The 15,920-nt window shown below is 34.8% G+C and overlaps 2 protein-coding genes across 3 annotated transcripts in view; one reads left to right on the plus strand and one right to left on the minus strand.

The window, feature by feature from the left end:
* The window catches only part of LOC108969577 (microcephalin), a 23,569-nt gene extending 8,013 nt beyond the window's left edge, over positions 1-15,556 (minus strand). The window contains exons 1-6 of one of the 2 annotated variants that reach the window (XM_018934372.1): positions 15,045-15,556; positions 14,320-14,629; positions 14,037-14,258; positions 13,785-13,977; positions 4,796-4,942; positions 4,552-4,691 (exon numbers count right to left, since the gene is read on the minus strand). In XM_018934372.1, coding sequence (XP_018789917.1) covers positions 4,552-4,691; positions 4,796-4,942; positions 13,785-13,977; positions 14,037-14,258; positions 14,320-14,629; positions 15,045-15,411 — 1,379 coding nt within the window. In that variant the 5' untranslated portion in view covers positions 15,412-15,556. Of the gene's footprint in view, positions 1-4,551; positions 4,692-4,795; positions 4,943-13,784; positions 13,978-14,036; positions 14,259-14,319; positions 14,630-14,894; positions 14,930-15,044 lie in introns of those variants that run through there. The other variant, XM_018934373.1, reaches the window with a different exon arrangement.
* On the plus strand, positions 9,465-11,842 carry LOC108969579 (zinc transporter ZIP11). The gene is made up of 3 exons (XM_018934375.1): positions 9,465-9,533; positions 9,610-10,026; positions 10,154-11,842. The coding sequence occupies exon 3, from the start codon at positions 10,200-10,202 to the stop codon at positions 11,226-11,228; it is 1,029 nt and encodes a 342-aa protein (XP_018789920.1). The 5' UTR covers positions 9,465-9,533; positions 9,610-10,026; positions 10,154-10,199; the 3' UTR covers positions 11,229-11,842.
* Positions 15,557-15,920: the final 364 nt, after the last annotated feature.

The raw sequence follows: 15,920 nt of genomic DNA on the forward strand, positions 1-15,920 counted from the left end.
GTCCATAGTTACTCCCAAGTCAACAAAACTGCATACTTGCTCCAACCGTAAGTTTTGTATTACGTATGAAATAGGGTCTACAGATCTACGTGAAAAGCACATCGTTTTACATTTTTTAAGATTCAATGGCAAGTCATTTCTATCACACCAAGAAACTAGGTTATTTAAGTCAGTTTGCAACTGACATCTTTCACTATTTGAGGTGGATGATTTAAAAAGTTTTACATCGTCAGCATATAATAAAACGTTTGAAAACTTAACAACAGATGATATGTCATTAATAAATAACAWGAACAGAATTGGACCAAGATGGCTACCTTGAGGATATGGTACAATATTTAGATTGAAAACACTCTCTCAAAATTCCTATTAATTAGAAATGGTTGCGCATCATTCTTAAAACAGTTAGTATTAAGTAAGCTATTAAATACAGGTATTGTGTTTATTTTAGTAGGTTTTCATAAAGCCTATGATTTTTAAATTCGCGCCAAAAAGGTTTGCATTAAGTAACATTTGTTTACATTTTTAAATACAAAATGTTCGAAATTAAAATTTTACATTAATATTTGGCATTAAAGTTATAAGTATATTAATTGCGAGTATAAAAACATAAAACACCTTAAAATGTGACAAGACATTGAGAATAAGTTCAATTCGTCCTATTCTTTAATATCGAGTACTTATTTATTATTTAGCTTTTCTTTTCAAAAAGTTTGATATAACTTTAACGCTCACCTTGCCTTAGAGCATAGAAAAACTTTTTAAGAGTTTAAATATAGCAAAAATTGCTTGGACAGAAATATACGAGGTTCGCTAAAAAAAAAAAAATTGGGAATTTTACAATTAAAATTTTGCGGGTTTTGACAGCTCAATTATAAAAAAAATGTATGTCGATACACATGCTTTTGAATTTCACTGCTTAGTCTACGAAAAGATGCGACGACTAACAGAACGTTTCAAGACCGGCGCATACTCTTGTAGAACTTTCAGAGGTGATCTAGTAACCGATGATTAGAGCATACTAAAATTATGGAGGGAACATTTCTCCAGCTTGCTGAATGGCAGTGAAAGCATAACGCCAGGAGAAGGCGAACCCGATTCTCCAATTAATGACGATGGAGCAGCCGTTCCATTGCCCGACCATTAAGAAGTACGAATTGCAATTACCCGCCTGAAGCACAATAAAGAGGTAGGGGCTGAAGGATTGCCGGCCGAGGTATTTGAACACGGCAGCGAGAAACTGATAAGGAGCGTGCTTCAGTTTCTATGTAGAATATGGTCGAACGAAAGCAAGCCCAATAAAAAAGGAGACCCTACAACCCGCGCCAACTACCGTGGGGTAAGTCTCCACAACTTCGCATATAAGGTTCTATCCAGCGTATTGGGTGAAAGACTAAAGACCTCCGTCAACAAACTGATTACACCTTATCAGTGTGGCTTTAGGCATGGAAAATCCACAACTGACCAGATATTCACCTTACGCAAAATCTTGGAAAAGACCCCTGAAAAGAGGATCGACATACACCACCTCTTCGTCGATTTTAAAGCTGCTCCTGACAGCACGAAAAGGAGCTGCCTTTATGACGTGATGACCGAATTTGGTATCCTGTGTAAACTGGCGTTGAGCAAAGCCTGCGTCAGGATCGGAAAGGACCTCCTCGAGCCGTTCGATCCCAAACGAGGTTTCAGACAAGGCTCCCTCTCGTGTGACTTCTTCAATCCGCTCTCGGAGTAAATAATTCGAGCTGCAGAACTAAATAGGGAAAGTACTATCTTCTATAAAAGAGTACAACTCTTGGCATACGCTGATGACATCGATATCATTGGCCTCAACAAACGTGCTGATAGTTCTGCTTTCTTCCTGTCGTCCGAATGGACGAAAACACTCCCGCTCTGAAAGTTTTCAACGAAGTACCGGCTGGGGGAAGCAGAGGAAGAGGAAGCCCTCCACTCCGTTGGAAAGACCAGGTGGAAAAGGATCTGGCTTCGCTTGGATTCTCCAATTGGCGCCACATAGCAAAAAAAAATAAATGACTGCTGCGTTGTTATTAACTCGGCTATAACCTTGTAAGCGGTGTTTACGCCAGTAAATAAGAAGAATTCCTGATTATTTTGTTTTGTAATTATGCCTCACCCTCCATATTCGCCAGACATGGCTCGATGTGACTTTTTCCTATTTCCAAAAAAAAACAAAAAAAAAAACAGAATTTCAAAGGTCCGTCTCCTTACAAGCATAGCTAACATTAAACGTGCTTCACTGAAAGAGGTAAGGGTTATTGCAAAAATCGAGTTTGAGAAGAGTTTCGATAATTGGAAGAAACGCTGGCATAAGTGTATAATATAGAATGGCAACCATTTTGAAAGCAACATCATTAATGTAGCCAAATGAATAAATATTTTTTTTTTTAGAAAAATAAAAATTTCCGTTATTTTTTTAACTAAATCTGAGAACGAAATCACTTCATACAGACCATTCAGTTTGTTGTCTCTATTCTCCAAAATATTTGAAAAAATATTTTTGCGCAGACTATTGGCAATACTAAAAGAGAATAAGGTGATACCTGAACACCGATTTGGGTTTCGTCGATATCATGGTACTCCCGAACAATGCCACCGTGTAATTAATTACATTATTGATGCTTTAGAACGTAAAGAATATTGTTCAGCTGCGTTTTTAGACATACAACAAGCATTTGATAAAGTTTGGCATCATGGTCTTTTATACAAATTAAAAAAAGTATTCTCCTCTCAAGTATATCCAATTCTCAAGTCCTATTTAACAAGCAGGCCGTTTTACGTAAAGATAAATGACGATACATCTATGCAGGAGTACCACAGGGAAGCGTTCTTGATCCTATACTATACACCATCTTTACATCTGACATTCCTGAAACTGAAAATGTATTAATTGCTACTTATGCTGATGACACTGCTCTATTGTCATCAAGACAGACGCCAATTAAAGGAACTAATTTAGTGCAAAGAGAACTTCAACAGAACAGACTTGGTTAGATTGCTGGAAAATGAAAGTAAACGTGAGTAAATCCGTAAACGTTTTATTTACATTAAGACGAAGCGACTGCCCTCTTTTGCTTTTAAATGGCAATACTATTCCTAAAAGTGATAGCGTTAAATACCTCGGCATGCACTTGGACAAACGACTAACTTGGAAACAGCACATTCAAGCCAAAAATAAACAATTAAAAATAAAAACCCAACAACTTTATTGGCTCCTTGGACATACATCGCAGTTACATCTTGAAAATAAATTACTATTATATAAATCTATACTAAAAACTATATGGATATACGGTGTGCAACTTTGGGGCACTGCTTGTAATTCAAATATTGGAATTCTAGAAAGATACCAATCGAAAACTTTAAGATTAATTACAAACGCGCCTTGGTTCATAACAAATAAAGCCATTCATTCAGACCTGAATATACCTTTTGTTAAAGATGAAATTAAAAGATTTAGTTCAGCATATTTGCACAGGATAAGTTACCATGACAATCCTTTGGCAGTCAAGTTATTAGATTATAGTAATGAGACTATTAGACTTAAAATACAACATGTCCTAGATCTCCCATTTAGGAATTAAGTTAATGTTTAATTACATATGTTACTTATATAATAAATGTATAATTAAATTTTTTATATAAACATTTGAATTTAGAACATTTTGCAATATTGTATATTATTTTTGATCTCATGGTCTTGTTATCAAATTCGCTTATTATTTACTAAAATAGATTGCAAATAAAATGTATTTAACAAAACAAAAAAAATGTTTAACACACTTGGCAAAGTAAACAAGACTTTTTGGAATTTAGCGCCCTCTGGTGGCACCATCTATATGTCGACTGGTGAGTTAGAATCTGCTATCTTTATCGATTGTCCGGTGAGGATTTCATGACATTTCATTGATTGGAAGTGAAGTTATTGCGTTTGAAGTGTCAGTATGAGCTTCGAACAAAGAGCCAACATTAAATTTTATTTTAAAATTGGTAAAACTTTGACCGAAACGTTTCTATTGATGAAATAAGTTTATAGCGATGATTGCCTATTCCGTAACAGAGTGCACGAGTGGTTTCAACGTTTTCGAAGTGGTCGGTTAAACATCTTCGAAACATTTGGGCTTACGAAAGTGCACGGATTGTTCCGCACAAATTGGCTGACGACCAAAAATTGCTCAGAATCCAATATTCGAAGGACATCATTAAAGAGGTCAAAATTCACATTTTAACCATTAACCACTCTTCCTCCTTTTCGGAAAAATGCATTTGCCCATAAATGGAAACCGTTATGCAGATGTAGAGGTCATTCAAAAGGCTTGCACCGGCATACTGGCGGCCATACCGGCTAACGAGCTAGAACACTCGTTCGACATGTTTTTGTACCCTGCAACAAGCTGTATTGTAGCAGAAGGAGACTGATTTGAATAAAATAAACTCATTTTGAGAAAAAAACCATTTGTCCTGTTTTGTTTTTAAAGCTCTGCTTACTTTGAAAAGCACTTAGTATATACAAGTTATAACAATAAAACTTACCTATTTAATAGTTGCGTAGCAGGTGACTCAGGAATATCAGCTTTCGTTATCGATATTGTTGACCCTGGCAAATTATTATCGTCAGTCATAGGAGTGCTGTTAGCATTGGTTAACTTTCTGAAGTATTGACTTATATCACTCTGTTGAATTATGACGTAAATAAACGAAAACAACATTAAATAATAATTAACAATAGAAAGTTTATGGATTCACTATTTAGCTATTATGAATCAACTGCATTTACCTGTTTTCTACTAGAATTGGGCGTATTACTTATAGCCGAAGGTGTTTTGGTAACCGTTACAGTCTTTGGTGTAGAGTCTTTAGGTGTACCCTGTCTCAGTCGAATGCGTTTATTGCATTCTGAGTCTGGTTGCATGGATTTGTGGCGCTAAAATAAGACAATAAAATGATGTTGAAATGTTTCATATTTTAAAGATCATTTACTATCAAAAGATTATAAAAATTTTTGCACGTAATTTCTTTTTGTGGATTTTATTCACTGCTAAGATTGCTTGAGTAAGATAATTATGTAAATGTTCTATAATATACTTAATTCGGGTCATTAGTTTTTGGTAGGTTGTATTAAATATTGATTGGTCCTTTAGATAAGTTGTGAAAAATTTACTTCTATAATGCATATAACATTCAAAGTTTCTTGATAGGAAGTAACGATTTTTATGACACGCTAAATGTTATGTAAATTAAAATTAATAAAGATGAAACGAGTGGAAAGACTTTGTTAACCATTTCTACAAAAAACAAGTAAGGAATGCCTATGTTTTAAAAACATTTTCAAATTAGTGATGTGTACTACTATGAGCAAAAAATAGCAAGACTTTGTTCATACTTTTAAAATTCTTAATTTATTCTTCAAAATCTACGTCGTCCCCTGGTCCCAAATACACTTGGCCAATGTTTTTTTCAATCTTGGCAACAGTTATTAAAGTCAATTTCCGGAATAGCCTTTAAGGGGCTATATCAATGTAGCGCTTGAAAAATTTCGGGAATTTTTTCAAGGGGTCATTAGGGTAATCTGTCCTGTTTTTTTAATTTTTTTATTCCACCATAAAACTTTTTTTTTACATATCATGAGGTATATCGTGGAGTGTATAAAAAATTTTTTTCGGAATTTTTTGATGACATCTGTAGGAGAAATGGCTTTGTGAAAGGGATGCGTTTTTTCACTGGCGGACACGATTTCTCATGTTTGAATCATCTGAAACACAAAAACCCAATTTATTCTTAAAAAGCACGTGAATGGTTATTATATTTTTTTTATTTTTCCCCATATTTTTTTTACATAAACTTTGTCATAGCATTGTCAATATGTTATGAAACGTTATGAATCTAGTAGGGACGATAGCCAGGCATTTTGTGAACATTTAAAAAAAAATTAAGCAAATGCCAGACATGAGGCAGTTTTAATTTGAAGTCGATCGGTTAATTTCTCGTTGAGTTATGATGTCAGCAATTTTGAAAAATGTCGCTTCGAGAAAAACACGTTTAAGTTTCACTTATATTATATATCTTTGTACCTCCGAGCGATTTCTCTTTATAATACTGCCATCCAAAAACTATTCAAGATACGACATTGCCGATTTCACAGAATATTTTTGGAAATAAAAATGTTCGAAAAAGCAAAAAAAACAATTTTTTTTGAAAGCGTCACAGCGTTTGAAACATGTGGGAAAGATCCAAAAATTTGAAAAATGTGTGCCACATGAGTTGAATAAAAGACAAATCGTAAATAAAAAAAAAACTTATGTGAAATGTAGCTTCAAAAGCACGAAAGAAATCAATTTTAAACCTCCTAAAAGTGTAAAATGTCGATTTATTTAAAAGTTTATAGTGTAATTTAATTAATTTGAAGTGAAATATGTGAATAAAGTGTGTTTAATGTGGTGAAATAGCTTCTTGAAATGTTCGAATTTTTAAACTTTAGGGTCGAATATCTCGTAAACTAAGCCTTTGCGGTACTTATATGTTTTAATCAGGACTTCCTCTTTCCAACGGTACCTTAAAATCGCGGCGCCAAAGAAATCGGAAAAGTGCTGYTTTCCCCTATAGAAATAAAGATAAAATAATTCGAAATAATAAAATAATTCGAAATAAAAAATAACGATATTTTTGGTAAAAAATCAGCCGTAGGATCTCAGTTTCACATATGTGGTATCCAGTCCGATCTCGACTTAAATACTGTAAAGTGAAGGAATCAAATAGGAGTTAAAATTCTAATATATGTAAATATAGGAAGTAGTTGTAATCCGGTTTCATCTCAGCTCACAGTACAACTTGGAAATTGAATTTTGATATTTGTAGAGTAGTGAGGCATAGGATTCCCAAATGGGTTCAGGCTGATCGACTTCGCCGGGGCTGTCTCCGGAACGAAAAGCCACCAACCAGATCGATCATGTTGTGATAGACGAAAGACACGTCTCCAGTGTTTTAGACGTGCGTACGCTCCGAGGTCCCAACATCGACTCGGACCACTTTCTTGCTGCAGCGGGATGGGATAGATAGACATGGAAATCAACAACTGACCAGATATTCACCACTCGCCAAATCTTGGAAAAGACCCGTGAAAAGAGATTCGAAACACATCACCTCTTCGTCGATTTAAAAGCTGCTTTTGACAGCACGAAAAGAAGCTGCCTTTATGCCGCGATGTCAGAATTTAGTATCCCTGCGAAACTAATACGGCTGTTTAAACTGACGTTGAGCAACACCAAAAGTTCCGTCAGGTTTGCGAAGGACCTCACCAAGCCGTTCGATACCAAACGAGGTTTAAGACAAGGTGACTCTCCTTCCTGTGACTTTTTCGACTTAGTTCTGGAGAAAATAATTCGAGCTGCAGAAATAAACATAGAAGGTACCATCCTCTACAAGAGTGTACAGCTGCTGGCGTTTGCTGATGATATTGATATCATTGGCGCCGTTAGTTCTGCTTTCCCCAGAATGGATAAGCAAGCGAAGCAAATGGGTCTGGTAGTGAACGAGGGCAAGACGAAATATCTCCTATCATCAAACAAGCAGTCGTCGCAATCGTAACTAGGCTCCCACGTCACTGTCCATAGTCATAACTACGAAGTCATAGATAATTTCGTCTATCTTGGAATCAGTATTATCAGCAACAACAATGTCAGCCTGGAAATCCAACACAGAATATCTCCTGCCAACAGTAGAGTACTTTACTGTCGACGAACAAAAATTAAACTCATTATTCAAGTCCTTCTATATGGTGCAGAGGCACGGACGATGACAACGGCCCTTTGCGCGTTGGCCACGGCGAATATCGGATTCGATGGAACGCTGAGCTTTACGAGTTATACGACGATATTGACATAGTTCAGCGAATTAAAAGACAGCGGCTACTCTGGCTGATCAGCTCCAGCTCTGAAAGTTTTGGACGCAGTACCCGCCGTGGGAAAAAGAGAAAGACCAACACTCCGTTGGAAAGACCAGGAAGAAAAGGACCTGGCTTCGCTTGGAATCTCCAATTGCCACTTTGTGGAAAAAAGAAACGACTGGCGCGCTGTTGTTAGCTCGGCTATGACCGCACATATATAGGATTTCACGCTTAAGTGCCACGCCCTTGTAAAATTTTTACATCGCTTTCTTCTTTTCACAATGTCTTGGCGATGCAACTGTTAATGCGCATTTCTGTTGTGATATTAAAAATGCTTAGCGCCTTGTTCAGTAGCAACAATTAGTAAAATTATAACTAACAACCGACACAATGAACACAATTATTATAATATCTGTTGCAACATGTTGAAAAAATTTATTAAAAAGAAGTAAGGAAGGGCTAAGTTCGGGTGTCACCGAACATTTTATACTCTCGCATGACACGTTTCATTAAGATATCTCAATTTTTACTCAAGTTACAGCTTACACTGACGGATAGACAGACATCCGGATTTCAACTCTACTCGTCACCTTGATAACTTTGGTATATATAACCCTATATCTGACTCTTTTAGTTTTAGGACTTACAAACAACCGTTATGTGAACGAAACTATAATACTCTTCTTAGCAACTTTGTTGCGAGAGTATAAAAATGTGTGTTGTTTAAATCAGAAATTTAGTTTTTTAACAAGTTAAGCTAATATTGTGTGTTTTTTATACGAGAAATTTAATTTTTTAACGAGTTAAGCTAATATTTTAAAATCTTTTATTTTCTATCAGGCTGACAATAGTGACATTTAGTAGAGTTAATCGATCCCTTTTGAAATATATATACATATCATTATCTTGTAATGCAAAAAATGAATAGACACTTTTTTTCTTGGCTCAATAGGCGTGGCCCCCCCCAGCTGGTAGTTATATTTTATTCATTTGTCAGTGTCAAATCTAATACTCACCGCGGAAGCGATGTAGTGAAGTACTCGTAGCTATTTAAATCAGTGTTACTTATTATATGAGATAAGTTTAAAGACGCAGATATATGTACATACATACAGCCTTACGCATTAAGTATATAAACAACTTTTTCCTTTATGTTGATAGTCATATTTTAAACCTAAGAATTTGTGAAGGTGGCGTTGTTGCTGTTGCCAACTTTGTTTCATGCCCATGGATATAAAAAGTACTATTCAAACTAGCGCTTCTTGCTTGCATTTATTTACATATAAGTACGTGCGACACAAGTCGTTTTGCTTGACATTATCAAATTTAAATTATTTATCGTTATAACGCGTAACGTTTTACTCTGTTTTGCTTCGATTCATCGCTGTGCTGCATATATGTGTAAGGGTTGCCGTGAAAAATTTAAAATTTAACCCTTTTTTTAAGCTGAATTTTAAAGTTATACATGCAATCAAATATTAAAAAAAATTATAGTATTTTTTTTTTAACTTTTGAAACTTACTATCATAGCGTTACCTAAATGCAAAATCACTTTTATAAGTTTACAGGCGAAGGAAAAATGATATAATAAAAACCACTTTAACTTTAGGAGACGATAGCTACTGTTACATAGGTATTGTATGCACACAAAATTGTTGCTTTGTAAATGCAACCATGCGTATATTTGTTTTATCTGCTGCCACTTTCAGCATATGACCGCAGCAGAAAATAAAAAGCAGCAAGAGAACAAGCAGACTTCTGACAGTTGACAATCGCCAACGCTCTCAATTTGTGTTGTATTCATTTGTTGTAGCTTGAAGTTGGAGCAACAATCTGTGGAGCTCTTGTTGGTCATATTAGCAAACTGTGTTTTGTTTTTGCACCACAAAATACGTTAATGGATTCGATAGTACGGCAGAAAGATACAAAAAGTATTTGCTACGTTTCTTGGCAAATCTCAATATAAATCACTGGGTTAATCGTAAAAAACGCCGACTTGGTGATTTCCCAAAGTTGCATTTACTTCTGAAGGCTATTAGCGCTTAGAACGTGGCATTTTCTAAAGTAATCAAGGGAAGTAAACATTAAGTAGAGGTTGTGATCTGGCTTACGTGTGATTTTTCTCGGTAAGTATATTTCTATTATTAGTCAAACGTTTGCATTTCATAGAAAAATACATATGTATGTATATCTTCGCATTTTTTTCTATTGAGAAATAATAATTAAAAAACTTTTGTATTTCGCATTATATAGATAAGCAACGCTCATTGAATACAATTTGTCTTGCCAAGACCTCATAATGATTCCTGGGTACGGACCGGTGATGCAAGCCCTTTTGGGTACACTTTTTACATGGGGATTAACAGCTGCGGGTGCAGCGTGTGTGATATTTGTGCGCGGCAATCAACGCAAGTCACTTGATGCTGCATTAGGTTTCGCCGCTGGTGTCATGATTGCTGCTTCGTTTTGGTCACTTTTAAATCCCGCCATAGAAATGGCAGAGAGTTCACATCTGTATGGCGTTTACTCCTTTATGCCAGTTTCTGGTGGTTTTCTTTTGGGTGCTATCTTTGTGTATGGTTGTGATAGGCTTATGTCGTATCTTGGGCTCAACAGCACAAATATGATGATTTCGATGACACAAACGAATAAGGATAAGGCTGATATTGCTATCAATGATATACGTAATAGTCAAGGTGTTTTGGATCGAACTGTAACAAAAAGCATGGATAGTTTTTCCGATTGCTTGAGTACACAACACGGCAACCTTGAGCCACGACGTCGCAAAAAAAACAGTGCAGCCGAATTAGAAGCTCAGCGTACATACATAACAGATAGTCAACGTAACCTTGAAAACGCAGTGGCGCAATGGAAACGTATTATGTTACTGGTTGTTGCAATAACCGTACATAACATTCCCGAGGGTCTGGCAGTCGGTGTCAGCTTCGGCGCAATAGGCAGTACTGAATCTTCCACATTTGAAGCTGCTCGAAATTTGGCAATTGGTATTGGAATTCAGAATTTTCCAGAGGGCCTCGCTGTAAGTCTGCCTTTACACGCAGCTGGCTTTAGCGTGGCACGTGCATTGTGGTATGGCCAACTGTCTGGTATGGTGGAACCGATTTTTGGTATTTTGGGTGCAGTTGCAGTGACATTTGCCAATCTCATATTACCATATGCACTGTCATTTGCAGCCGGCGCAATGATATATATTGTTGCGGATGACATATTGCCAGAAGCTCATGCCAGTGGCAATGGAACGATTGCCACTTGGGGCACGGTAGCAGGATTCCTTATAATGATGTGCCTTGAAGTTACCCTATCTTGATGTTACTACTACTGCCGTTGTTATATTTGTTATATTATTAACTACAAGTACAATATTTTGCGTTTACAAAGCTACAACAATCGCTTGATCAGTCACACTGATTTGGTACAAAAGCCCATCTATTTTTTAAATTACTATTTACGGATGTAAATGCGTGTGTTCTGATGTAATTCTGTATATATGTACTTTAACATTAAATACATGTGTGTACCGTGATTTTAATGCTCGCTAAGTCGCTTAAATATGAAAATTGCGATTACGTTTGAAATATGTACGATAGCCGAGCACAATTTTCATGAAAAGTTAACGCATTAATATTTTGTACTTTTTAAAAAATCTCATAAAACGGACAACTGAGTATTACTTTTGTAAATATTTACTGAAATTAAGAATTCTTGTAAACACTACTGTTTTAGAAATTTCTGGCTCGCAAAAAGTTATTAAAGCGAATACCATCATTTTACTTAAATGGCATACTTTAATATAACTCATTAAAATAATATTTGTTAGATACAGTATAATTTAATTAGTTTCTAAGTATGTTTTATGTTTTGACCAGAGAAAAAACTAAGTAATTTAGTGAAGAAAAATATATACATATATATTGACCTAAAGTGAAGGTGGCATACTTATTTGTGAGTGCAAATAGTTTATATGTATACACAGTAGCGATGAAATATTGTGGTAAACAATTTCCGCTGGAAGCCAAACAAGACGTTGGTAATCAATCAACGTTTATTTTCAACAGTTACTATACGCAAGTAATTAGCTACATACAACAACAACAATTAAGATAGCTAAATTAAATTCTGATAAATTTAAAATGTCACGATAATTTGTGATGTACACAGATAAAGGCAGATACGTGCACTGAGTTATCTTCAAAAAGGCAAATAAACTACACAAGCTCTATTTAATCCTGCTTGCACATATCTCATTTGCAAGTCTGTTTAAAGTTTTCTTTCTTTCATTGTTTTGGGATTCCTCAATTCTTCATTTTGTATAATTTTTTATAAATACATTAGATTTTTTTTAGATAAAGATATGAATTACGTCTAAATGATATTATTCAAGAGTTGATCGTTTAAAAGTTAAAATATAAGTACAATGACTATTATTTCGTTTATGATTGTTGTTATTGGGTCCTTACTACTATCCAATAAAGATTTACATATATTTTTATGTTAACATATTGTTAACATGATAACAGGAATGTTGTACTGCAACTGTTACAATAATAACTGATATAACAGGAGTGTTGTTATACCTTAGTAACTTGGTCCAAAGAGTATAATAGTGTTGTTAAGTGCTAAATTTTGGACGAAGCAAAAAAAAAAATGAAATATTATTTAAAGAATTTTTATTACAATAAATTTCACTAACTTTCTGGAAAAAAAATACAGTTGCAAACACCAAGTGATGTATTCTACAAATATACAATCTACGCCATTTACACCTTCATAACACTATGCCTGTATAAGACGATCCGGATGTTAAAACATCCGCTTTTGAAACGGCTGCAACTTTTGCTTAAAAAGTATCCCTTCCTGCATACAACAAGAATCTCAATTTCCCTACACCCCTTGGTTAGAAGACGTCGATGACAACTCTTAATCATTAATCAGTATTTTGTGGTAAAGTTTTATATTTCTTCATTTCGAAGATTTAAATTTAACGAGTTTTCTTTTGCCGAATTCATTTTAAATGTGTTCGTGAGAACAAGCTAGTAGCTCATAAAGTTGCAAATACTTGAAATCTCATAATATTCCATGCAAATAATTAATTTAATACTTCTAGTTTCAGGAAATTGAGTGGATTATACGTTATTACTTCACGATACTATCTTTATTTCCATGAATGTACATGTGACATGTAATTGCTTCTCAATAAAATATTTTAATGCAATCAGTAAACTATGCAACCACTTATATTATTCAACATACATTTTCTATTTGGGATCTCTCATTGTCGTTAGGTGATATTGTTATGGAAAATTCACTTCTCTCCTTATGGGAATTGCATTTCAAGCTTTTAAATTTAAAGCCTTGTATTATAACACTTCCCACCACAGTCGAGCCTACGTACCCGGAATTAACCCATTTATTATCGGGTTTAGGACTGTCAACTAGGTAGGATTCTGCCGCTACAACAACAACAACACTTCATTTGTAGCTATTATTTACATCAAGGCAAGGGAGTTAATCCATTTGAAACATCCGAATCGAAGAGCCATAAATAATTTTTGTGAAGCATTATTATAATAAATTCTGCCACAGAGAGAAATAGTATGTTTGTAGCATAGTCAACTTGTTTTAAGTGCATGGTGGCGTTTTTCAAGTTAATCCAATATTACAGCATTTCAAGTCTCTCATTACATTTAAAAGCAATTACACATAAGTCGAAACCAGTAGCATCGACACATTTCTGACAACTAATTCATTTAAATATTTCTAGTAAACCGGTTTGCATTTATACGACTTATTATTCCTCATATCTTCTTCACAGAAATTATAAATTATTTGCATTTAGTACTTCAAGAAATAAACATCGACTTACCTTCATTTTTTCGTAGAGTTCAGGGTTTTCATAGCGATCTATATTTGATATTGGAAACTCATTTGGATCGCATATCATCCGTTTTTTTTTGCAAGCTTCAACCCACAAAATCGAAACAACTGGTATGTTCCAGTTTTTCGCTTTTTTGTACGTGGACAGCAAACCATCTTTAAATATCACATGTGTTGTATCTCTGAAAATATTGATACTTTATAATAACTGAAAAATCATAAGTAAATTAACTTTGAATACCTTAGTAATTTGTCATTTACGCGTGCACCTAGTTGTGAAATAACCTTCTTCACTCCTTCTGATCGATTATCTTCGCCAGTACGCACTTCAACATACACTATAATGTCGCGCATGAGTTCCTCTATTGATGGTGGTGGAGAAGGATGGTATTCTTCTAAGCTTATAATGTTTTGTTCTTCATGTGGGATATCAAAGTTTGTGTAACCATGATTTACAGGATTTCTAATGATAAAAAAAAAACGTTCAAATTACATATAATCAATTTCTTTCACAAATTATTTACTTTAAAGCTCTGATCGCGCGGACACGCAATGATGCTGAAGGACTGTTGAGATCACGATGTATGCGTGCCATTTGAGGATTTTTACTAAATGTTATTTGTTTAGAGGTTTCTTTTGTGTTATTTCTGGTTATTTGCGTTTTAGTTATGTGTTCAATATTTGAGATAGGAGAACCAACTGCAATTTCTACGGGATTGTTTTCGATATCTCCATAAATTACTTCATTAAAAGTTTCTGGTGGCGATTGGGAAATAAGGAGCTTTTCTCGTTGAGGCATAGCATCAGGACTGCTCACATAGTCGCTCAATTCGCCTGTGGGTTGTTTTGAAATGCGATAATACGCATGCGCATGTTGAAGAGTGGGCGCAGGAAACAAAAGAAAGGATAAATTTATATTACAAACACTAAATGAGATCAACAAACTAAGGAACTTAAAATATTTCTTCACATTTTCTTTTCATTTTGTTATCATTCGCAATGTCAGAAAATGACAGCGCGAAATTTTAGCAGTGCTACCCATTGAAAACCTCACATCACAGATAACGTAAAAGGCAACAACCTCTTGGAACTCGCTTACCATTTATTATAAATAATTTAGTACACATGAAATTTAGTTTTATAGCTTTTTGTGAGATTTTTTTTTGTGTGAAAAATATATTTGACAGTCTTAATTTTCAAAATATTGAAAACAAAGTCATTGCTTCTATTTTCGGTGCGGTGTACTTACGCAAGTTGTGTTTTTCCACAAACAATAATTGATTATTGTCAATAGGAGGGTGTGCTATGTCATTAAAACGCACAAAAGAACAATCCGAACTACTGCTCAATGCACTATTTTCTTTTGACGGCATTAATGGCTGATCAGGTTTGCTGGCAAATATTTTCAATAAATGTTCGTCTCGTATGCTTAATCGCCGATTATTCTGCAAGGATGGACTTAAATCGATTCCGATTTTTTGTAGTTGGCTTTCACGCAATGGCTTCTTTTTCACAACTTTATTTATATCCTGGGGCTCTTTATTTCTGGATCGATTTAGCGTACTTGTGTAGGTTACCGTTTGCCAAGATGGCATTCGAGTAACAAATTTATCCATTTCCAAAAAATTTTAAATCTTACTAACCAATATGCATATGCGCCAAATTTATTGTCGTTATTGACTTAAATAAATCTATCAACTTCTATGGAAATAATCCTACTTTAAATCACCAGTTCAATTCCTTGAAAATTTTGAAAGTGACATTCAGTTGTAATGGAATGTGGATTGCAACCTACAAATTCACAAAGGGAACGTTTGGAAACTGGTGAAAGCATCAGCGTTGCTTTGTCACATACAAAATATCTTTTAACGATCACCTACAAAAACTCAACAGTAATATTAAAAAATACAACAGAGCACATTCTTTTGGACTTATAGCGGGATTCTGTAAGCAGTCTCTAATCTCTATTTGAGACATTTTGTAGTAAAATCTCAATTTGTGACTAGTTACTATTCACTAAACAGTCTCTAGCTTTAGCCTCAAAATATTGCCTCAAATTTGAGACCTGGTAGTTAGCAAGTCACAAAACCAAAAAGAACTCTTGTCTGCCATTTTGAATATACTC

The sequence above is a fragment of the Bactrocera latifrons genome, unplaced genomic scaffold (genome assembly GCF_001853355.1).
Source record: "Bactrocera latifrons isolate USDA-ARS-PBARC rearing strain unplaced genomic scaffold, ASM185335v1 scaffold_259, whole genome shotgun sequence".
NCBI lineage: Eukaryota > Metazoa > Arthropoda > Insecta > Diptera > Tephritidae > Bactrocera > Bactrocera latifrons.